Source organism: Choloepus didactylus, chromosome 9 (genome assembly GCF_015220235.1).
Source record: "Choloepus didactylus isolate mChoDid1 chromosome 9, mChoDid1.pri, whole genome shotgun sequence".
Taxonomy (NCBI): domain Eukaryota; kingdom Metazoa; phylum Chordata; class Mammalia; order Pilosa; family Megalonychidae; genus Choloepus; species Choloepus didactylus.
This window is the reverse complement of record NC_051315.1, coordinates 21,095,112-21,119,547: the sequence shown is the minus strand read 5'-3', so window position 1 is coordinate 21,119,547 and position 24,436 is coordinate 21,095,112. Positions and strand designations below refer to the sequence as shown.

The 24,436-nt window shown below is 38.4% G+C and overlaps 1 protein-coding gene across 10 annotated transcripts in view; it reads left to right on the top strand.

The window, feature by feature from the left end:
• NCKAP5 (NCK associated protein 5) overlaps positions 1–24,436 on the top strand; it is a 1,340,286-nt gene that overhangs the window by 675,799 nt on the left and 640,051 nt on the right. For 8 of the 10 annotated variants that reach the window (XR_005218940.1, XR_005218939.1, XM_037850400.1 and 5 more), the window contains one exon: positions 20,826–20,899. The exons of 1 other annotated variant lie outside the window; for it this stretch is intronic. Coding sequence is in view for 7 of the 9 variants with exons in the window: in XM_037850400.1 (XP_037706328.1) it covers positions 20,826–20,899 (74 nt within the window). In the remaining 2 variants the exon portion in view is untranslated. Of the gene's footprint in view, positions 1–4,271; positions 4,388–20,825; positions 20,900–24,436 lie in introns of all 10 variants that reach the window. One more of the 10 variants, XM_037850405.1, reaches the window with a different exon arrangement.

The window sequence follows — 24,436 nt, the reverse complement described above, 5'->3', positions numbered from 1 at the left end:
TTAAGTCTGCACGTGAGGGCTGGTTGGCTCCTCTTCCACTGCTGTTTGCACAGGGATCGGTAAGTTCAATTTAATGAAATCCACCTTTCTATTTAAAGCTTTAATTTCAAACTTTGGTTGCAGTTTCTACCTAGAAGAGTCAAAAGATGAATATGAGGGCAAACAATTTTAGAAGCCAAACCTGGAAAACAAGATTTCTATTTGGAGCCCAAGATCTATCCCAGATAGTTATAGTGACTTTGTGCCACCTCCCAGAGAAGTTTCTGGAAGTTTTTTGGAGGCATAATTTCAAATTGCTGATGCTGGGCCCATGGGTGGGACAAACACTTCTCAACTAAAAAAGCTGAGCTCAGCCAAAGGCTTAGGACTTCCAGGGATGTTAATTTGTTTTGTTATTATTTTTTAAACCATGTGTCTGCAGAGCCTCAGCCCCTTAAAAATGTGATTCCAGCTGGGACAGTGATTAAGTTCAATTTATTTCTCTGTCACATTCCCCAGACAACAGTGCTCATTCTCTCCATTCATTTGGCCACCAATGCTGTACCACACTTTATGCCAAAGGGTGAGGCGCAGGCAGGAAATTTGCCTTTGGAGCATGCTTGGCGCTTATGAGAGCTGGCAAACATTGCGTAGGGCAGGGACTTTGTTTTTAATTGGGTAAATCATCTTTATTAGGAATCAGTTACATAGTTTGCATGTAATCATCCTCTCCTGCTCTTTCCCCATCCCCCTTCCTCGGCTTTGTCCTGATCTGACCTTCACTTCATAAGTCTCTCCAACAAAGTGTGTATGTGTGTGTGTGTGTGTGTGCGTGTGGGGTGGGGGTGTGATGCTCTGGAAGAGGAGAGCTGCAAGCAGGTGTAATAAAAATGTGAGAGGAGAAGGTGAGACATGATACGTGGCTTTTAATGACCCATGTAGCGATGTTAGCTGAGTCTTTCTTTGTGCCAGATCCTATGTTAATAATTTTTAACATGCTTTTTCTGATTTTATTCATTTCTTCCCAGTTTTACATGATTACAGAAACAGAGTTAAAGAGAATTGTCAAATACTCATAAATTATATAAATTATCTTATTTAATAAATCATTTTCTCTAGTTTTAACTAAACTGGGAACAATTTGAAGACACACTTGAATACATGTTCAATGAATGTTTATTGAATGAATGGAATGGAAGAATGATTCATTATTTGTGGCTGATCTAGATATAAGAATATTAATTAAATCTTTTTTCCATAGTCAAACTCTTCAAGGCCTTAGAGATGATCCAGCCCAATGATTCTCAAAGTGGGTGCTTAGACAGGCAGAGTCAGCATCACCTGGGAACTTGTTGGAAGTGGAACTTCTCCGGTCTCACTCCAGCCCTACTGACTGAGAATTTCTGGAGATGGGGCCCAGCAATCTGTGCTTTAACAAATGCTGCACATAATTCCGATGCTTGCTGAGGTTTGCAAACTACTTATCTGGCACCATGAGGAAACAGATCCAGATGGGCCAAGTAATTTGATTAGGGATGTATAGCTTATATGTGATCTGATCCCAGGGAAAGTAAATAGAATAATATTCTGCCTGGGCAGTGAAAGCTACTGGAAAGAAAGATAAGTGTTCAACTTTTATACTTGATATTTTAAACGTATCATTTTTTAAACTGCCCAATCAAATACTATAATTATGTTGTTTGAACTCTATGAGCCCCAGGTTTCTCATCAGTAAAATTGAGATAGTACGTGTTTTATTGGTGAGCTTATAAAAGATAATTAAATAAATTTTATGGCACTGCATTGAAAAATAAAGCATTATGTAAAATGTAAGTTTTATAAATCTTTTTCCCACTAATCTCAGCATGAATTGATCATACCTGCCTCTGGATCTCAATCCTAATTAGAATGATATCCTTTCTATTGTTTTAAAATATGCCTATATAATTTACTGCATGTAACCTGCCACATTTATGCTTTGTCCCATTCTCTGAGGTATATGGTGATGTCTCACATTTCTTTGCATTTCTTTAGCACAGCATCATTTGCATAGCAGGCCCTAAAATATTTGTTGATTTAACCACAGGTTTTTTTTTTATAGATTAGAAGGACTATGCCTATTTAATCAAATCTATTGACTTTCTGCTAAACAAACCTAATATACATATATATTATATATATAAAATGGACTTCACAAAACTTATGAATTAGGGGATGATGTTTATTGTAAAAATGATTCATCATGAGATAAGTGTCTATTCAATGTATACAAATTAGCAACACGTAATTTTTATAAGACAATCTTTATGATGTAGAATAAGTTACACGCATTTAGGTTTTAAAATGTTAGCTAATTAAATTTAATATTGGGCTAAGAGAAGGGACAGTTATAGTTAAAGCTGAGAAGGCATTACTGTCTGGTTACAGAGTTAAATAATTTTGCTTTGGAACTGGGAGTTGATCAAGCGATTGCCTTTTGTTTTAAATTTCAAATGGGAGCAGAGGGAAGAGGGATAAACACGTTTTATGTGGCTAGAGACAATTTCATTGTCACACTGGATATGAAGGTGACTGAACTATTGAAACCAAAGAAGTCAGGTGCTTTACAACACCAGCCTTAATGGGAAGCTAGATATCCCCATGGATTGGCAGCCAGGCAGACATAGCCCATTTATCATTATTTCTCCCTTCTCTCCTCTTGCAGAATATCTGTACCATGTCTTTCTTATCAGTCTTTCTAAGGGAGATGCAGCAGTCAAATACTGGTGTTTCCACCTAGTTCTAATACTGCTTTAAGTTTCTCTTTTTGCCAAGAATACACTACTAAACCCTGGGTTTGCCATTGGATGCTCAGTACCAATATGTCAAAGTCCTTGAGTACTCTAGATTCTGGAGTAAGTAACAGTATGATGTCCAATGCTTTGTGATCCTTTGAGGAAGGACAATATGAATATTCAAAAGTGGCACCATTCATTTCTAGCAAGAGTTTTCAGTGTGTATTTCAAATAATAGAACTGGGAACTTACCAATGCCCAGTGCAGAGTGAGGTATCCACCAAGAAAATAACAGAGCCTTACCTGGTTGGAGGGCTGGTCCCACTGAAGGACACCGAGCAGGAAGTGGTCTCTAGCTTCAGGCTCCGAGTTAGTGAGGGTAGGGGCTCCTGGCTGTGATGTGGGGCTCAGATCCGGGGTTGGTGTCGACAACAGGCTGGGCATGAGTCCTCAAGCAGAGGTCACACTTTGGTTCCAGAGCAGTCCACCAGGACTAGAGCGAGACCTGGGTCAATGACTACGCTTACTGGATGAAGCAGCCACTTCTTTAGTGGATGGTGGATGAGCAAAAGCAACTTGTGGAGTTAGGGTCAGGCAATAGAACCAGGGTTGAGAGCTCAGCTCATTTCCAGGGAGGAATTTGGAGCTTATGTAGAAAACCCAAGCCCAGTTATGAGGAATGGGCAAACAGGCTAGGAGGAATGAAAAAAGGTGACCAATTTGTCCCAGTTTGCCCAGGACTTTCTTGTTTTAGCACTGAAAACTCCATGACCTGGGAAATAGCTGACTCTTGGGGGAAGCCAGGATGGTTAGCCACCCTAGATTTTGGGGATGGACTACAGCTCAGCAGACCTGGAAGCATTTAGCACCTAATTCCCGTATTTCATAATAGGCAGAACAGACACAGAATTTTGCTGGCTGTATTGCCTTTGCTATGATTAGTAGAAGAATATTGCAATGTTATTGTCAACTATAGACCCTAGTTTGCATTGATTGTATTTTTTACCATATACCATTCCATTTTCAACACCTTGCAATGTTGACATTCACTTGTTCTACCTCATGTAAAAACTTTCCTGTATTTCTACATTTAATCATCATCATTGTCCACTCCAGTTTTGCTAAGCTATACAGTGCCAGGTTTTTTCTGCTATCTTTCCTTCTGGTGTTATGCATGCCCTAGCCTTCCTTTTTCAGCCACACTCACACTCAGCTTTGTTCATTATACTTATTATTGTGCTACCATCATGTAGCACAATACTACACATTTCTGGATCTTTACACTCAATTCTTTTGCATTCTGTACTCCTCCAGCATCAAATGCCCTATCTCTACCCTCTTTCTACCTCCTGATAACCTGTGTTCATAACTTGTACTCTCAGAATTTGCTCATTATAGTTAGTTCATATTAATGAGACTATAGAGTATCCTTTTGTTTCTGGCTAATTTTGCTCAACATAATGTCCTCAAGGTTCATCCATGTTGTTGCATGTGTCATGATTTATTTTGTCTTAACAGCTGCCGTAATATATCAGATCTGGAACCCATGGATAGGTGGGGGTGTTTACAGAGCGAGCCAGGGAAAGCCAACTTGCTGGAAGTCCAAGTTCTCTTCAGCCCGTCAACCTGGGCAGGTATAGACTAAGAAGTAATTATATTTTAGAGATATTCTGAAATAGAAGTTTGGCCTTATTATTTTGGTAAATATTAAATGATAGCATTAAGACCTTCCAAAATAAATAGAGGCCAAAAGTCTTTTCTCTCTGATTACTGATAGCTTAGATAACCTAGTCCAAAAGCAGAGAGCTCCGTTGCTTCCAGTTCTTGCAATTCTTCTATCATACAAGTGCCGTCCACAGTCAGGGGCATCTTCCCACCTCTTGTTGCAGTTGGTTTTGTTTGACCTGAATGACTAACAATATGGGAGGCTGAAATTAGATTCACCTGCAGGTTACCCTCAATTTGCAGCCTTTCAGTCATAAAAATGAGAGTCTTTTCATGTTAACTAGCCTTATTCTTGAGTGTGATTCGTTATTATAGCAAATTTAATTTTGCATGAAACACATGATAGCTAATTATATGGCATTTGCATACATAGAACATATTCACAAAAATATTTGCATAAATTTCCTGATGTTCTTTTTGACTCGTTAACAACCTCATCATAGGAAATTGCCTTCCTAAATTGATTTAACACATCTGTCCTAAGTGTGGCTGATTTTCATCAAAAATACAGATTAAGATACATATATTATTATTAGCTGGTTAGTGAACTGAGTTGCTACCCAAAATATGTATTTTTAAAAATGGAGTTCCTTTCTTGGGTGATTTGGAGAACCACTGTTCTAATTTATGGATGATGAACAGCCCATCTTTATTACATTCACTCATTACTTATATTATTACCAAATACTGTAAGCATTTGCATCAGCCTCATCTGATGAAGTTTCCATCTCTTTGGGACACAAATGTTGTACAGTCCATACATTGAATGTCTTTAGACACTTGCTTTAAAAGGAGATTCTTTTTTAAAAAAAAAAATTAAAAAGCAACAGCCCAGATGCACCTGCTGTCATTATATATATCATGGGTTTTGCTCTTCTGCTGATTTTTAAAATGGTACCTACATTCGTTTTTACAAATGTCGACCTCACAGCCATGCACGTAGCCAGTTTTGCATTATTTTAATTAAACAGATTTTTCACCTGATGCAATGAAACAAGTCACCTGGTCCCCTACCCACAAAATGAGATAGTCTAAAAAGAAACCTTGAACTGTTACAAAATGCTGAGGGCAACTGAAACTAATTATAGGCTCAAATGATTAGGTAACCTTGAAAATGGGATGAGGAGGCAATGAGTGAAAGTAATAAAGAGGGGCTGTTCATTATCCATAAATTAGAACAGTGGTGCTCCAAATTTACTGGGATCAGACTCACCTGGAGGGTTTGTTAAAAACACAGATTGCCGGGTCCCCTCTCCAGAGGTTCTGATTTGCATGTCTCAGGGGTTCCCAGTTGATGCTGATGCTGCTGGTCCAGAGACCACACTGGGAGAACCATTGAACTGGACCCTAATTATTAGAAGAACGTGTTTTTCCGAAGTAGCTTGACTATTTAGCTTGAGGCGAAGGGCAAAATTTTGGTGAGACCTGGGCAGAACTAAAAGAATAACACCGTGTGCTCAGGTGAAATGATAAGTTGCTGCTTCTCTTCCAAGACAAGTGCTTTGGCCATGGGATCCCTCTCCGAGAGTTGTTATGTGTTATAACATTTCTCTCCACCAACGGGAGTGCTCTAACCAGGTTCTGCCGCGGACTTGGTTTGTCTTATCCTTCAAGAGAAAAGAAACTTCTTTTCTCCTGGATTAGACCCTCCACTGTCACAGCAAAATGGTTAAGTAGTTATTAGCATTCAAACAAAAGAACAGTGCTGTTTATTTCCAGCTGTATCAGCCTTCCACGTAGCTACCAGTAAAAGCCCTTATCATCAGAAGAATGGTCATCATTTCATATCAAGTCATTTGGGGCACTTCTGAGGAGAAGCTCAAATTTCTTCATATATAACAAGTTACAGAATTGGGGTTAGAAAGTGCCAGGAAACAGGTTGTATTTCACTTCAGGCCCTTTGTTGAGAAAATGAAAATGCTTGCTGCTGAGTTCATTGTTTTCATTGGGGCATCTTGTGCTTTGTAAACCCTTTTCTCCATCCTCCAAAACAATCCTAACCAAATTTTCCTTGTATGATTCGCTGTTGATTCCATAGGCCTGATTTTCCTGAAGCTATTTAGCGTGAAATAAGAGAATCAACTAGGGCATAATTTCAGAGCCTCTGGAAGTAAAATGGAAGGAGGAAATTGTTCTATAGACTCATGGATGCATATTCCCCTTTGTTCCCTATTAACGGTTTCCTTCCTGAGGAGAGCTGGCTAAGATAGCAATCTAGAGAGAGGGGCTGCTCAGGAAAATAGCATGCAACCCCCTGATGCAATCTCTTTATCTCCAGGAGGCAGAGGCCCATTGCCCAAACAGGGTCCTCCCTTTTACCTTCTGACCTTTACTTCCCTCTTGGCGTTTGTCTGGTCAGATTTAAAGATTTGAGAAGGAAGAGAGGCAGCTAGATGTGTTCTGTTTTGCCCCCTTGCCTATTATTGGCAGTCTTTGTTTTGGTTTTAGTGTAGGAAACCCCACTGACATACCAATTAACAAGTCCCCAGGGAGCTGAATTCCTTTTTATAGAGTTGGCCCATCAAGGAGGACCTTGAACAAATTCAGTTGTCTTCTGTGCTGGGGTTGCTACAGCCAAGAAGATGACTTAGGATTCTCCATGTTGGAGGTCCCCCAAGATGGCGGCCCTGACTGAGAAGAAGGTGCTACTAAATAGGCCCACCTGTGTCACCTGAGGAGTCCCCAGTGCATTCAAGCTCTGCTTTCTTAGGTCCCTGCATCTGCACAGAACCCATTCCCAAACCTCATGGACCTGCCTCCCTTGGATGAAATTAGTAACTGTAGAGGACAGTTCTTTTTTTTTTTTTCTTTTTTTTCTTTTTTAAACCTCAGACTCCCCTGCTACTTGTGTGGAGCTGGCCACAGAATACTACATTTTAGTTTATCACATAGACTATTGCCCAAGAGGCCCATCCAGCAATTTTTACATTCAGTATAAGGCTGGAGTTTTTCTCGGTCAGTCCTTATCTTCACGGTAGTTTTCTCTTGGGAGTGATTTGGGTTGTGGGTTTTTAGTTTTTGTCAATCAAATCCAAATTTCTTTGTGGCTTCCAAAATTCTTCATGACTTTTGATTTACTTTCACATTTTGCATCAATCATCCACTGATTTGTTCTTTATGTGTGTATGTGTGAGTACATACAAACGTTAGATCTGAGGGAGGTTATTCAGGGAGGACAAACGTATCTCTTTGGGGCTCCATCCTTTCTTTCCTGTGTTGCATGCAGGGGGACACCCAAGATCTCCCCTAATACATCACCTGAAGTTAATATGGAGACTGGATTTAGGAGGAAGAGGGAAACGGCTTTCACTGGTGATGATTCGTATGTTCTGCTGCCTTTTTGTTGTAGAAAAGACAACAAGAAAGGCCTGGTGTTTGTTTATCTTCACCAAAACAAGTCTGAAAATGTTTAAATACTTAATAAAAATAATAGCCTGCAGCCACAGGAGAGCAAGGAAGACTGAAGATCAGGTCTATTGCTTTCATTTTCCCATTTTTATGATGAAAATATAGACATAAATGCAACCTAATCCTGAGTACTGCCCAGCCCCACCCAAAGGCAGTAAAAGGTTGTCTTTGAAATGCCTCACTCCAGGAGGAATATTCTTTGCTCCAGTATGATTTACGGTCAGTGCCTGCAAGTGAGAAATGTGGTTTAACAGGCCAAATACTCACATCCTTGAATCCACTGGTGCTTTCAGGCTTAGAAAAGAAAATCCAGACAAGGGGTTATATGTTAGTGAACAAATGCATAATCCCCCATGTTCATAGAAAATAGCCCATTTCTTGAAGGAAGTCTCTTATAAGGAAGAATATGAAAAACCAAATAAATATTTTAAAATCTCTTTATGGACCTCTTGTGCTGCAAAAGGCATCTTTCTGAGCTACGGAGTCCAGGTTTTCCAAGTTGGCGTTCCTGGCTCCCACACATGTAGAAACTTCTGGTCTCTTTCTCAAACATCTTTGTTTTTACCGTCTTGTTCCTTAATAACATGTGAATGTCAAGAGACTCCAAGGCCCTGACTCAACTCAGTGTACTAGTTGTTGCAGTGTGCCAAGGAGAGGTTTCGTTTGTTAACTGGCTAGTTGTTGGTTTGTTTTGCGTTGTTGTTGAATTTGACCTCCAGAAAGGGACTAAACCTCCATTTTAGGGCTCACCCTCCCCAGGTGCCTCAGGGAAAACCAGCAACACCTCCCCCCCACTTATTGTTGAAAATAGCTTTCAGGGCTCCAGCTGACCCCCAACCTGGGACCTGGACTCTGCTATTTTCACAAGTACCCCAGATGCCTCTTCAGGCATGCTGAAGTTCAAGAACCATGTGATATTTTCAGGAAAGCTTGGTTCACACCCCCTTGCCTCAAATGATCTCTTCAGGGCCCCCATCAGAACATTGGAAAGCCTACTCCACTAAAACTGCTCTCATTAGGCCACTACTGTTGTCAAATTCTATGATGGCTTGCATTTGGCCCTGCTGACTATACCCTCCTTCTTGAGACACTTTCTTCTGGAATGCTTAGTCTCTCCTGTCTTGTCTTGCTGGGCTCTGCTCCATTTACTGGTTTCTCCTTCTCTTTGCAACCTCCAAGTACTGGCACACCCCATGGCCCACACCTGAGTCCTTTTCTTATCGGTAGCTTATGTGATCTGTCTAGCTCATGCTGCAGGTACTGTCTGTACAGACTGTGGAGTCCCAGCTTCATGCCTCCTAGATCCGTTGCCTGAACACTGCCTTGTTGACATGTCCTCTTCCGTATGCAATAGGGATCTCACACTTAACTGCCCAAAGGAAAACCGTTTATTCAGTACCCCTTCCATAACAATTCCCCTTCTATAGATTTCTCTCTGACAGTAAATGTCACGTTACCCAATTGCTTAGGCCATAGAACATAAATTATCTTAGTTCCTTTTTTTCTGATACCCCACATTCAGTCTATCAGCAAGTCCTGTCAACGCCATCTTGAAAACATATCATGAACCCAACCACTTATCATGGCTCCACCCACCATCTCCTTAGCTCAAGTGATTATCACCTCCTTTTCGGATGGCCGCAGTAGCCTCCAGCTGGTCTACCTGCTTCTGCTCTTACCACTCACCCCCCTCCATTCTCCACAGCACCCCGAGGGATTCCTTTAAAATTGAAGGGTGATTATTTCACCCCTCAAATCAAATCCCCCTACTCTTAGTCCCTAATTCACTGAAACCAAAAGACTCATCTGTACAAGGACTGCGAGGCCCTTAGGAGCTGTCTCCTCCCCACCCCCATCTCTGCACTCCGTCTTCACTGGCTTCCTTGCTGTTAGTGGAACATGCCAGTACACTGCAGCCTCAGAGGTTTGATATTTGTTTTTCTCGCTGCCCAAGATGATCCTCCCAAGATACCCATGTGGGTTTGCACCTTCAGTGCCTTCAGGTCTTTGCTTGAATGTTGTCTCTTCAGCCTTCCCTCCACCAGTCTTTGTTAAACCCACCCCTCTACTTCAGCCCTTAGATATTAGTCAGGGTTCTCCAGGGAAACACAATCAGCAGGCGATGTGTATGTGTATGTGTATGTGTGTGTGTAAATATTATGAGATTTGCTATAGGAATTGGCTCATGCGACTATGGGGTTTAGCAGGTTGAATTCTTTAGGGTAGCTCACAAGTCGAGAACTCCGATGAAATTTTCCATGAATTCCCCAGAAAAAGCTGGCTGGCTGAAGTAGAGATGGAAGTTCTTCCTTCTGACTGTTGAAATCATCAGTTTTCCCTTTAAGACCTTCAACTGATTGGATGAGGGCAAACTTCTTTATTAACTGCAGATGTAATCAGCCATAGATGCAATCAACTGACTAATGATTTAAATCCACATAAGACCCTCACAGTAACAATCAGGGCAGTGCTTGCTTGACCAAAGAGCTGGACACCATAACCTAGCCAAGTTGCCACGTGAACTTAACTGTTGCGCCTTCCTTTTCTTCTCTGCTTTATTTTTCCAAGTAACACTTACCTCCATTTACTTATTTTATTTATTATCTGTCTTCCCCATAAAAATGTAACCCGCATGAAGGCAGGGTCTTTTGTCTATATTGTCCATGGCTGTATCCCCCAGGCATAGAAGAGTGCCTAGATGTAACTGGCACTCAGAAATATTTGTTTAGTAATTGGATTTGGTCTTATTTCCAATGGTCCTGCTAATTTCTTTCAGAGGGTGGGGAGTGGTAATAAAGAAACAATTAATAATACCTGTTACTATAAGCCTGTGATTCTCAAAGAATGGTTCCCAGGCCAGCAGCAGCAGCAGCATCTGGGAACTTGTTAGAAATGCAAGCTCCCAGGCTCCAGCCCACATCTAAATCAAGACCCTGTGGGGTGGGGGCCCAACAATCTGTGTTTTAACCAGCCCTCCAGGTGATTCATACAAACAAATTTGAGAACCACTAATAAGTGTTATCCTTCTCCGATGATTTTTTAACCCAGTTAAAATACAGTATCTCCAGAAGTACCATAAGGAAATGATTCTCACATTGGTGCCAGCTTACCTCTAGGCATCTATTGTTTGAAGGTCCTGGCTGAGTGCCAGAATGACAAAGAGTTTATAGTTTGGTCTGATCAGGAAAAGCAAAAAGCCTGGCCTCACCAGAGTCCCAGGGCATCTTTGGGGAATTATGGGAGATAAAACTGGAACATTAGAAGTGTCCAGATTTTGAAGGACATGGATGATGGTAGGCTCAGGAGGCCATGATATACTTCAGTGAGCAAAATGGCATTTTATGACCCAATATTTGCATGCAAAATAAGTGAAAAGTACGGTGTACTTCTACAATGGCTCCGCTGTTCAATTCCTGCTGTGTTTGATGTAATACTGGAGTTTGGATTAGTCCTTGAACTTTCTGCGGCAAGACTAGTCTACTTAGAGTAGAAGGGGACTGTATTGAGGCTTTCTGCTCATATAAGGCTGTCAGTGTTGCTCCATTAAAGCAAGAAAAGAAGGTGAAATGAGGATTCTACTAACCATATCATTTATATTTTATGGTGAGTGATTTTCTTATATACAATTCACTGCCATGCTGATAAATGATATGTTATTGACTTCCAGAACTTTAGGACACCTTGAATTATTTTTCATTTTTATCTTGGGGGAAAAAAAAACCTGAAAAACTTAAAATAAGTGGAGTTATTTTTTTCCACCTAAGTGAATACCTTCATTTGACCAATATATATTTATCTCCAAAATTGCTATCAAAAGCAATATTTTAAAAAATAGTGTAGGTAGCTTAGAAATACAATAATCGTTTTTCTTTCACTTACAAACCAAGTATAATTCTTAGATATGTTTTACTCAAGAACAAATACATGAATATCAGTAATAGTATCTTTGTCAAATTTAATACATTAAAAGGTGTTGAGTTGAATATGAATATGAATATGAAATTGAAGCCAAACTTACACAAACTATACACTTAGCATGAATTTAGAAGTTTCTTTTCTGATTTTATTTTATGGCTTTGCATGCAGCCAATCCCCCCAATTTAGGGGGGTGGATTCTGCCAATAGTTTCCATCTCCCTAATACTGAATCTCCTTCAAGGGTAGTTAGCTGTGGCAAGGGCATTCTCTACTTCAGATTGGCTTGGGGTATGGAAAATGTGCTTGACAGGAAAGAGGAGACCTTGTATTTTGACCTAAATCTGCCGTTGCTCGACTTTAACTCTAATCTGAGCTTTAGTTATGTATTTTGAAGTGGTGGCCCATGCCTCACAGAGGCTGTGAGGATCAAATACAAAGGGATATCAAAGTGCTTTGGAAAGCTATAATGACCAATCTGTCAACAGATACACTCAATAAAGTAAACTAGAGATGCTAAGTTAACTGCTTGGTATTTCACTTTGGTTTCTGTTTGCTGTGTTAACTTTCAAAAGAATTGACTAACAATTATTATATTCTTTACTCTATAGGATAAGCTGCTGTAACAGATACCCCAAAATACAGTGGCTTAAATAGGATAGAACATTTTTTTCTTTTTCAGGTAAGAGGCCAGAGGGAGGCAGAAAGATTAGGGTGGGTGAACAGGGTGCCCTGAGATCAATCCCTTTTGCATCTTCAACGTGAGGCTTCTGTGTCCGGGCTCAAGCTTCCACTGGAGTTGCCACCTTCCCAGGCAGAACAAGAGGGTGTGATGGGCAAGCAGCTTGTCTTTAGGCTGGAGATGGCCTAGATATCACATACACCATTTCTGCTCCCATCGCATGGGCTTGAATGAAGTTAAAGATTCACACTGAGCTGCACAGGAGGCTGGGAAACATAATCTCTATCTCTGTGTCATGTGTCCAGCTACAACTGGGATGTAGTGGGGCTGTTTTTAAAAGAAGTTAAAGAAAAATATAGATGGGGGACAGTTTAGTAGTCTCCAGCAAATTGATGCAATGTGTTTTACTATAAATGTATGCTAACTCTACTTTTAGTTTGATTTGCACACTGTCTTGATACCAAATAGCAGGCCATCAAAAATTTTAGTGTCTACCTGTGCTATATATCTAAGTTCTGTCACCATTATTTCATATTAATGAAGGTTTCATACATGACAGAGTTTACAGATACATATGATTTCACTCTGTGGTTTGCTGTTCATCATGTTATCAATTATCCCCCATTTAATAACAGTCTTTTGTTGTGACTTGTGCACTGCATTGATCTGTTTCAAAGCCCATATACCTTATATGACAAAGTTCATAAAATTAGAAGAACACATTGATGATTTTGAAAAATGATAAGTAGGTTGTCTTGGAGATGCAATTCCTGGTTTGTATTAATAGAGTAACAGCATGAGTATACAGTAATTTTGGAAAACTGCCTGAAGTCTCTATTATCACTGGGAACTTTTTGATTAAAAAGCAATTCTGGAAGACCCCAGACTTGTAGACTAGTAATTTCAGATGCTTTTGGTATGAATCTGAGTATATCCAGCTAATTAAGTAATTGTTTGATTGGTTGATTGGTTGACACACTTTTGTTGCATACTTGCAATGTACCTGCTATGCTAGATGTTGGAGAATACAAAAATGAAGCGAGACATGCTTTGGAAAGCTTGGGACACATCCAAAGGGACCTGTTTGTTAAATAGCCAGGATTCACAGGATTGGACCTCAAGAGGGTAACTATTTTGGGAGTCTCTGGATTACTGGTGGTTGTTGAAGCCCTAGTAGTTGATGGTGTAGTCCAGTGGGAACGGAAAGAGGACCAAGAATAGACTATTACCCTTAACACATATGGGGTAGGAAGGAGGAGAGGAATTAATGAAGGGGACTGTGAAGAAGACCTCAGAGTGATAGGAGACAGGAGAATACTTTCAGAGAATACCAGGGAGGGAGGGAGAGAAAGACAAGACCAGAAGTGCCAAGTGCTGCAGGAACTGGTTGTAAGATAAGGACCAAGCAGTATGGTGAGACTACCTTGAGGAGGTCATCCGTGATTCTAATGGAACAGTTACACTGAAGAGATAGCAGTAGCAGCAAGGTTGAATTACAGTTGCTTCAAGAGTAAATGGGAAAGAGGGATTAGAGAAAGCTCGTGGAAAGATGGCAGTTGGATTAATTTGTTAAAGTTAGGGCTCCTGAACTGATTTTGTTTGTGGTGGCTTAACATGTACAAATGTCTCCTTGGAAGAATTTTTACTGATACAGGTGCCAGTCAAGTATGACACACGTTTATATTATTACCTTGTCTGTATAATTCCCAAAGCAGGTATGCTGTTTTGGCCTCTTACATTCACTGTGTAGATCCACCTTTTCATTAAGATGAAAAAAATAATTTTTAAGGGCAGCAATGCTTGTTAGGGTAGTTAACTCTTTCCTAGTTGTGGAAATTCCTGCATCTAATGATATTCTTGCTGATTTGAACAGGTGGCCTCTTTCGTGATGCTCTGTTGCCCAAAGGTGAATTAGGAACCCTACATTAGTAGTGACAAATTGGTGCATAGTAGGATTTCATAAATTCTACCATAAATTATGCAGATTATAATATGAATATTATTGGAGGGGATTTTGGGTCTCCACAAGCTTTGACATAGTAATGATTTTACACTCTACTCAAAACAAACAATACATAAGATCCCCACAATGTTAAAATCAATTGACGATGGGACTGTCAGAACAGACCTACTTCAGACAACAGCAGGTTCACATTAAGTGGGCTTATACTAGAAAGTATGCGATGTTCCGTATGTCTGTAAACCTCTGATCACTTTAAATGTTTCATACTAATTGCCCTGAAAGATGTGCATAAAAAGAAGTGAAAGGCAAATTTCCTGAAATATATCTCCAAAATGATTCTTATTTGCATAAGTTTTTGCCAAGGAACAGGTGTCTTTTTAGTGCTGTACCTTTTTAAAATTTTTAAGGCATATTATACAAATAAGTCTTCTGTAACTGGGTGTTCCTTCCCTGTCCTAACTTCGGTGAATTGCTTTTATCAGAACAACAATGACAAGGACAAGTAGAGAAGTGGTTCATTGTCTCAGACTCTGGCATATCTTTAGAATAATAAAAAGGAAATAATTTCAAGATGATATTTTAAATCTAGTTTTCTAAAATTTAATTATAATCAAATATTGGACATTATTTTCTGGCACTGTATATTTCTAAATAATATTCATCACTTTTATTTGTATACTGAGCATATAGTATTTTAAAACTATAGAAAGAGGCAGGTTTAGAGAAGAAAATTAAATTAACCCATAAAACTAGCATATAGTGCTTACTTTATTTTAATCTTTTACATGCATTTTCTAAATTGTGATAAAAAAGGATTATGCAGTTTTAAATCCTACTTTTACTTAATATTCAGTTTTCCAATTTATTATATATTCTTCTACAAATACTTTTTTTAAGAATTGTATATTTCTCCATATGGATATTAATGCTTTATTTTGCTTTATTTTAATCATTCCTATACTTTTGTAAATTAATATATACCGGGTTTTTCATATTATAATAAATAATGTTTTGATTAACATACATATATTTATACACATACACACATACAGATATACATATATCTGAGATACATATTTTAAGTCATCTCTCAGATATCTGGCATACAAATATAGCTATGTACATACATATATTTTATCTTTATATGTATCTTTAACTTTTAATGAGAGAAGTAGGTGCTATATTTTCTGAATATGTGAACAACTGAGAATATCTTTCTATTGATTTGTTATATAGCAGCTACTTGATTTGGAATAATATTTCTGCTTGTGTCTGTGGATATGATTTGATTGAGTTTTAGGGGTGGCTGAAAGCTATGGAGCCAGCCAGTTTTTGTCCTTGGTGGAAAACACGTTTGTCTGTTGGGATGCTTGCAGCCTGAGCTTCACTATTTTGCACCAGTGGATGTGTGGGTCGCTTTCCATGAACTCTCCCTAGAATGTGATAAACCTTCCTTTTGATATACCTAATTAAGTCCTTTTTTATTTATTCTATTCTGAAACGTTCCTTTAATTAGCCATTGGTTATTGTTTATGTTCCAATTTTTGTCAAATACTCAAAACCTATAACCGTTAGACAAACCTACATCTTCTGACCTTATGTCCATCATCTCTAATCATTTATTTCTTAATTTCATTTATCCTTTATTTCTTAATTTCATTATAGATATTAAGTTTGTCCTCCACAGGACTCTGTGTATGTATATATGTGTGTGGGTGGGTGTGTTTTCATTGTCAATTATGCTATTTATTATACCCTATGTGGGTTTTGTAATTATAAGGAAAACCAGCAGAATAGGATGCTCATGAAATTAATAATGATAGCTTCTATAGTCTTCGTGCTAAGTGTGATGGGAAGTACCTGCTGGACAAGACAAGGCCTGGGATGCTGACATTTTTCATAGATAATGAGTGGCAGATAGTGCACATGGACACAAAGAAAATGTTTTTTCTAGCTTATAGTAGGCTCAATGTTTACACTAATTGCACCACACACAGAAAAGAAGAAAGGTTAGTGAATATTTAAGTAACTGGCCTGGGCTGGGGACTTCGATTTGTTTTCAGTTGAGATACTGAGAAGTAGACGTTCATCAGTTTGTCCAGTTCAGTGCCAGTACATCCAAATCCAGTACCTGCCCCTCTCCGAAGCATCATTTCATGGCAGGAGAGCTACCCCATAAAGGACTTCACAACGCAGGGGACCAACTCCTTTCAATTCTGCTGTTGCACTTTAGGGTTCATTGAAGTTCTTATCTTGCCCAATAAAGGTTTTATTTCACTTTATATAAAGTGTTTTATTTCACTTTATTTTCTTCATAGCTCACCCCGTTATCTTTTTAAGTCGAATTCTGCAGTCTTTGATCTCAGCCTCTTTTTTTTTTTTTTTTAAGGATTTCTGTGCATTTTAGAGAGACCACATCTTCCTGAATACTAATAAACATGCTAAGGCTCTTTTTAAAATGTTACCTTGTTTCTCTAGTAAATCATTTTCAGAGTCACATGCTTTCCTGAGACTGAGTATAATGTCCTCTTTCTCTTGTCCTGTAGGACTTTTCCGTGGGTTCCATATTGTATATGTTCAATCGACTCATTCTGAAATGATCTCCACAGACTGGATATTGTCAGCTGGGTGTGGACTCCACTTTCGTCCATTTGGCATGTGTAGAAATCTTTTCTCCAGCCTCTCCCAGTATCCAGCATCCTTTGGTCAATTTGGGGAACCTTGCTATACTGAGGTGGAATCATGTCATACCTTTCCTTTCTGCTGTTTCTTGTGAATTTGGGAACATTGGTGTACAATGACAACACTGTATACGCCAACATGCACTGCCACCAGACGTCTTGCAGCCATTGTGGCGATAGCATTGTCTTGCTGTGGTGGCAGTTCCACTCTGCAGTACTGCCCACCCCACTGACAGCCAGACCCACCATCATTTGCTTGGAGCTGAAATCTCAAATGGATGAAGGAAACGATGGCTCTCACTGGAAAACTCCTATTTTCCTCCTGCAGGATGGTCTAGGAATTTCTCATTGGTTAACTCATTTCTCTAATTCAGGGGCCAGAAGTGGGGGGTGTATGAGAGCATTTCCTTCATTCTTTAGGTAGGGATAAATGCTTTCATCAAACAAAAAGTATACGTAAGCTTCGCATTATTTTTTTCAGTCCATTTCTTTTATCCTTCTGGTGACGAGGTCTGTGTGTGTGGGAGGGGGCGGGTTTGAGAGGGATGTAGGGGGCAGGCAGTACCCAAATAAATAAATAACATATATTGGATGTTAGAAGGAAGAGTTCTATGGAGAACATTAAAGCCGCAAAAGGAGGTTGGGAATCCATAATCTTAGTCTCCCATCGGTTTAAGATTTGTCATCATTATTTTATTTATGGAAAATTGGATGATGCCATTTTAAATGGAAGCAGCAAGTAAATTGCTTTTAATCCACAGTCCAGTGACACCTATATGTAATGGTAGAAAAGCTGTGTTATTATTAATCTCTGCCTGTCTATTCTAATATTCAGCAACTATTATCTAAGAGCCATACACTTAAAAATTGTGATGCTTGATAATAGAAGAGAAAATGGGTATTGCCTTCAACTTGTAAAGCGATTTGCCTTTGAGAAGAGGTGTTTAAAACTCTATTCTGCAGGCTACACTCATTATTTGGCAGACCCTCTGATATATGCTTTACTTGTACAATTTTATTTAATCCTTATAACACCTTTGTAAATTATTATTTATCCCTCTGAGAAAGATGAAGAAATTCAGGCTTAGTGAGATTAAATAACTTGCCCAGGGGAAATAGCTAGTAGGTATCAAAATCAAAATTTGATTCTAATTCTCTCTGATCCAAAGATCATATTTCTTTTCATTAATTTCATTGTACACACTCCATATACACACCAAACATACCCTTTCTCCCATCCCCTCATCCTCCGGTAATCTCTAATCTCTGCTGGTTTACTATTTCTAGACATCTCTTATAAATGCCATCACACAATGTTTGTCCCTATGTATCTTGCTTATTTCACTGAGCATAAGGTTTTCAAGTTTCTTCCATGTTTCGCATGTCTCAGAACTTCCTTCTTTCTTAGGACAGAAAAAATATCCCATGGTGTGTATGTACCACATGTTGCAAAGATGGATTGTATTTTTAATCATTACACCATTCAGCTTCAGCCTCTGATTTAAACTAAGCAGAAGGAACAGAATTAAAAATCCATTGGTTTTAATCCAATCCGCTTTCCAGGGTTTGCACATTATTTGGTCCCTGCACACCCATCCCCCATTACAATTTCATTTTAGACTGTACTCCCCAGCTCTCAGCTCTCTAGCCCCACTGGCTTCCTTTTTGTTCCTCAAACATCCTGTCTCAGGAACTTTGCATATACTATATCCTTTGCCTGCAGTGTTTTCCCTCATTTTCTCTACATGGTTGCCTCCTTCTTCTCTTCCAGGTCTTTGCTCAAAATCATTTTGACATAGAGTCTTTTTCTGATGACTTTATCTAAAGGAGCAGCCTCTCCCCGAAGTCTTTCCTATCACCTCTTTATTTCCTTCATAGCATGTAACTGATCTGATCTCAATTTGTTCATTTATTCATCTGCTTGCTTATTGAATGCCTCCCCCACCTTCAGAATTTTACCCCTTGAGGTCAGGTGCTTTCTCCCTCTTGTTTTTACTGTATCCACTGAACTTAGAACAGCACCTGGCAGATAATAGATGTTCAAAACATAATTGTTGAATGAAGAATGGATGGAGGACTTCGAAAAGTATACATTTGTTTCTATGTGGGAACGATGCCTTTAAAAAATTCAGCTGAACCGATTTGAGAGTTAATGCCTTTGATAATTTTGAGTGCTCTAAATTATGTTTTGGCCTTGATTAGGACACATAATACAATAACCACAGACTGTTGCAACCTTACAGTAGCAGGGATTTCTGCTTTCTCTTAAAGATTCCCGGTGGTCATGTTTAAGTAAATAACTCTTCAGCAGTAACATGACAGTGCTATTTAATAAGTATAAAACTCTTTAGTTAATTATATGCAATGGAATTATAGTGTCATACAGTCATAACATTTTTTAGTGAGATGTGGACGTGGTACACTGTCTAGTCTAAACTGAAGTATTTTAGAAAGATAAAGAGGCTTCTCCAAGGCAACCTGGGCAAATGTGGACCAGAAAATCAGGACAGGGTACATTCCATTATATCACTTCAACTCTGATTACATTTATCTCCCCCACTCCCCTTATTTTAATGAATATAACTATAGGAGCAATAGATTATATGTAGCATGGAATCATGAGAAATCTATATTTCAGGAAGAAAAATGCCAATATTAATCAAAGCTCCCAGTTTATTTCAAATCCATAAGAAATGAAATATCTTTTATGGAAGCTGTAAAATTGAAATCACTGCCCATTATTCCAGCAGAGGTCACTGAAATGTAGAAGTAAGGGCCTGTAGTCTAGATCTTCAAATAGAAGAGGTAAGAAGTATCAGATTCAGAATGAAAAAATATCCAAAATTTTACACATTGTACCTTGCTCCACAGTTAGCAACTGAAAGCCTGTTATGTAAGAATCTCACATTTGGAAATCACAAATTACAAAATCAGATTTAATAATATTTGGCTTTTTCTGAACATTTACTCATGTGACAAAGTCCTCATGTTTCAGAAGTGTTTCTGGAAAATATGCTTTGATTTACAAAAATCAATTTAGACACACCCATTTCTCAAAAACAGGGTACAGCTGTCCTTTCACATCTTAGAAGCCAAAGATTTATTTTCTAAGAGTATAAAAAAACAAATTCCTTGTTTAGTATATATAAGGAAAGAAGGAAAAATGGGTCTGTCCTTCGTCAATGTAAATAATATGCCCGGTGAATATGGGCAGTGCATGTACAAAACCGTCCATATTGCTTGGTATAAAGCATTCCATATAAAGCATTCTTTTTGCTAGAAAGTGACTCCCCTAAGATCAGTGAAATCAAGACCTGTGTCACCTAATTTTTCTTAATTCTTTTTAAGTCAGCAGCACATGGACTTGCTTACTTTCATACAGTGGAACACAGACCACAGTAATAACAACTATGACATTTACGCTTTTGTTTCCATTAATAGGAGGATTTTTACATTGACTCTGTAAAATCTGTTTTCTTCAGCACTTTGTTTATAGAATGATCACAGGATGTGGAGAGAGTATCACTCATCCCCAAATGACTATACATTTAAGTCAGAGAAGCATAGACTCCCAGAGCTGGAAGGGGCCTGAGAAACTATCTCATCAGAAATCTTCCTTGTAGAGATAAGGGTAGAGACCTAAGAGCCTGTGCATCTGGTAAGGATGCTTTATTTGTCTTTGTGTGTCTGTATGTGCAGGAATACATGGACTCCAATAAATACATCGAGCATCTGCTGACTCAACTTGAGGAGCAACACAGAAGTCTCTGGAGGTGAGTTAAATACATACGTTTATCTAATTTGTTTCCTTAGGGAGTGGTCTCTGTAGCATGTGTCTTGATCATGGAGGCGGGGGAGTTGGAAAAGGCCTCTTTTCCACTGGGTTCAAAAAGCACCTTTATGTGCAGGAATTATCTGAGACTACTGAGAGAATACATTCCTTTAATTAAATTAAAGCAAGGGGGCCAAAGGTCGTCCTTGTGTCAGGGACATGCTCAGAGCTAATACGATGGTCAAAATCAGGAAACTTGTCAAGGTTAAGTAATTTGCCCAAGGCTAGTTAGCAAGCTTGTAATACTGTGGAAACTGGAACACAAATTCTCTGACCTTTGTCTGCTCAAGGATTATTTAATTATTTGTCTAATTAAAATGTAGAACATTTCTGCTTAAATTTTCTGATTTTCTTCATATTGAAGGGGACTGTTTTAAGAATGTTGTTGTATAGGTCTCCGATGATTAGTTTTTGTTCTAAAAAAGGGTACTTTGGTGAATTCTGATTCTATCTAGGGAAAGATATGTGAGAACATCTGTGCAGCTAAAATAGTAAAAGAGGTCAGTACCATAGAAGTCGGATTCCTGAGACTCACATCCATTCCCTGGGGCCGCTTTGGAAACTGATACTAACAAAATGGTTGTGATGTCATTGTATAGACTTCAGAATCCCTATAGTTGATGCTATTCAAAGGTGCTGCTGTGGAATTTGAAATCCTTTTCTGAAATTTCTTACATTGCTTGTTATCTGAAATAAATATGCTAGTGCTTGATTACATGATGACTCACATTGTACAGAATTGTTTCATATTCTTAGCTTTGTCTCCCCAAAAGTCACTAAACTAGTATAGTCCTTTCTTTTGTGTCTCCTTGTTCTGAGGAAGTGCTCTCTGTGCACGGAGGTGGAGGGTAAATGTTACCATCTCTGTGGTTTTCTTACCAAACTGTATCCACACCCGTCACCATTGGTCTCTGTGCCAGGCTGTGTTGCTCCTTCTTCTTGCAACTACTATAATGAATTCCAATAAACTTGAAAGTCACCTTCCCAGGGGAATTCTAGTCTTGGGTTATTTGCTACACATTTTCATTTTTTTTCTGCTCTTGTATTATTTTTCCTACTGGAGAACAGACCTCTGGTTATGGTAATATAAAGTATCCTTTTATTTCTAAACACAGATAAACGGCTGGAAGGATACAGCAGAAGTGTTCAATTTTATAAGTCTGTCTGCCACTAACAGACATACCAGTTAATTTTATATAATTGATGCAATATTCACTAGATTTGTTTGGAGGAGCTATAACCTGGTTTTGATGTTGTTTTATTTTTTAACACCAAGGTTGCATTAATAAAATCAACAATGATGAATTTATGGTTTTGTGACAATATAATTTCCATGGATAGACTGGAAAGTGTATTTTTAAAATTATTTAACCAAATTGTGACATTTTCTTTCAACTATTTGTATAGAATATTTGATGTCTTCCCCATTTTTCAAGGGAAAAATACACAAAAATATGTTTGCATATCAGCTGATGAAGAAATTCAGTTTGATTTTCTCAGTAAGTGTATCTGATACTTACCACTGGGGCAGATTAACAGTTTCACAGGATCCTTGAACCAAAAAACACCTGTGTGGAAAAGGCTTCTTTTTTTTTCCTCTGCTTTTTGAGGTAGCTAATAAAAACCTTTGATCTTCTCAGATATGATTAAATTAAAATCCCATTTCAGGCACAGGCTTTAACCTAACATAAAAGAGCTCAGAATTTTGTGTACAATCATTTCCATTTTCCTTCAGAACTGGAATTATTGCTGTTGAAGAAGTGCCATCTTATATATTGTGTCAGAGCATCTCATAAAAAAGCTCCATTTGAATAACAATAGTGGGCAATAATGACATTTGAATAGAATAACTACTGGTGAGAAAGTGAAAATGGGTAGTATTGAAAAGAAAATGAAAACCAGTAATAGCAGATTTATATATTATTTATTGAATCTTGAAATTACATTTGATTATATTTTGCAAACAGATCCTGACTTGACTGGCTTAAAATGATAGGCCTTATGATGGTTATTACAATATCATAGCTACAACTATAGCTAACTTGTTTTTGGTGAAGGATATGTGAGTGACAGTGAGCAGTGTGGGAAATTCTTTCTGGTTTTGATTAAATTTTTTAAATGCTTTATTCATGAGTTAGGGTAGAATCTATGATGTGCAGACGATCATGGGAATAGCATGTCAGGTACACAAGCCCAACTGAATTGTAAATTAAACAAACGTTCCATAAATCAGTATAGACTCCTCTGATTTTATTATGGCTTTGATTTGTGGCTGCTACACTTTTCATGGAGTGGGCTACTTGTTTCAGCTGCTGATGTTAACTGAAGGCCTTCCATTTATACTTGAACTTATAACATAAAATAAAAGATATATACATTCTGAATATTTAGCTCTTCTAACAATGACTGTGGTCAGCTTTAATTTATGGTCACCACCTTTGATGACTGATCAAACACATGGTAGATTCAAGGGATATTCTCATTGCCACTTGCTGAATGATAAGGGATGGAAAAATGGTAGAGGATTGAGTGCAGGAATTAAAGAAAGTCTTTCCTTATTTTCATGGAGGGGGCTACTGGTCTTTAATAGATTTTAGTCACTTCTCATAGCATAACCATCTGCTGTGACCCAAAAATATATTGTTGTAATCACACTCTCAAGATAACTGGTTATTTTGGGGCCCTGTTTAGCATTCTACTGAAATAGACCTATAATCTATCTCTGGACTTTCAAATTGCAAAGGAATTAGTGGAGTTCAAATATAGCTGTCTGGAAATGAGCAGTCATTTAGCTCAACTGTCTTTTTTGACACAACAAATCCTTTTTAAGGAGGAAAACTTCTGTGAATTCATCTGAAAGAAGGGTGGAGTCAGAATCCAGAACTGAGTCTAAGGATTGAGTACAAGACTGGGTGGGTTTATTTTGATCTGCATCTCCCTGCTTGATGAGAAAAAATATACACACCCAGTGACTACTTGCATACTAGTTCACATTGAAACACAAGCATTATAATTTTCTGCATGTTTATTTGTTCTCATGTGCAAAGTAAGGATTAGGAGAAAAGGGTTTTTTTGCGCTTCATATTTTTTATATCATCTGTTACTATTTCTAATTTGGGAAAATATATCTGTAGCTGGCAAGGAAAATTATAAGGAAACAACTGCTGAGAATGTCTTCTCTGATAGAAATCTTTATCCATTTGAAGTCTCAAATTAAGAGTTTAGAACAAACAAACAGTTGGAAAATCCAAACTGAATTCATGAATACTATTGGGATTGAAATTGCTCTTTCATGCCACATATGTGAAATTAAAATGGAGATGGGAGGGAGAATGATATGGTAGTGATGCAAAGTGGACCAGAATGGGGTTCTGGGTACTTGGACTCATCCTGACCTGCCCAAGCTGGCTATTGGGCAACATCTCTAACCTGAGTTTCCTTATCTGCAAAGAGAAGATATTGAAATATTTAAGATCAC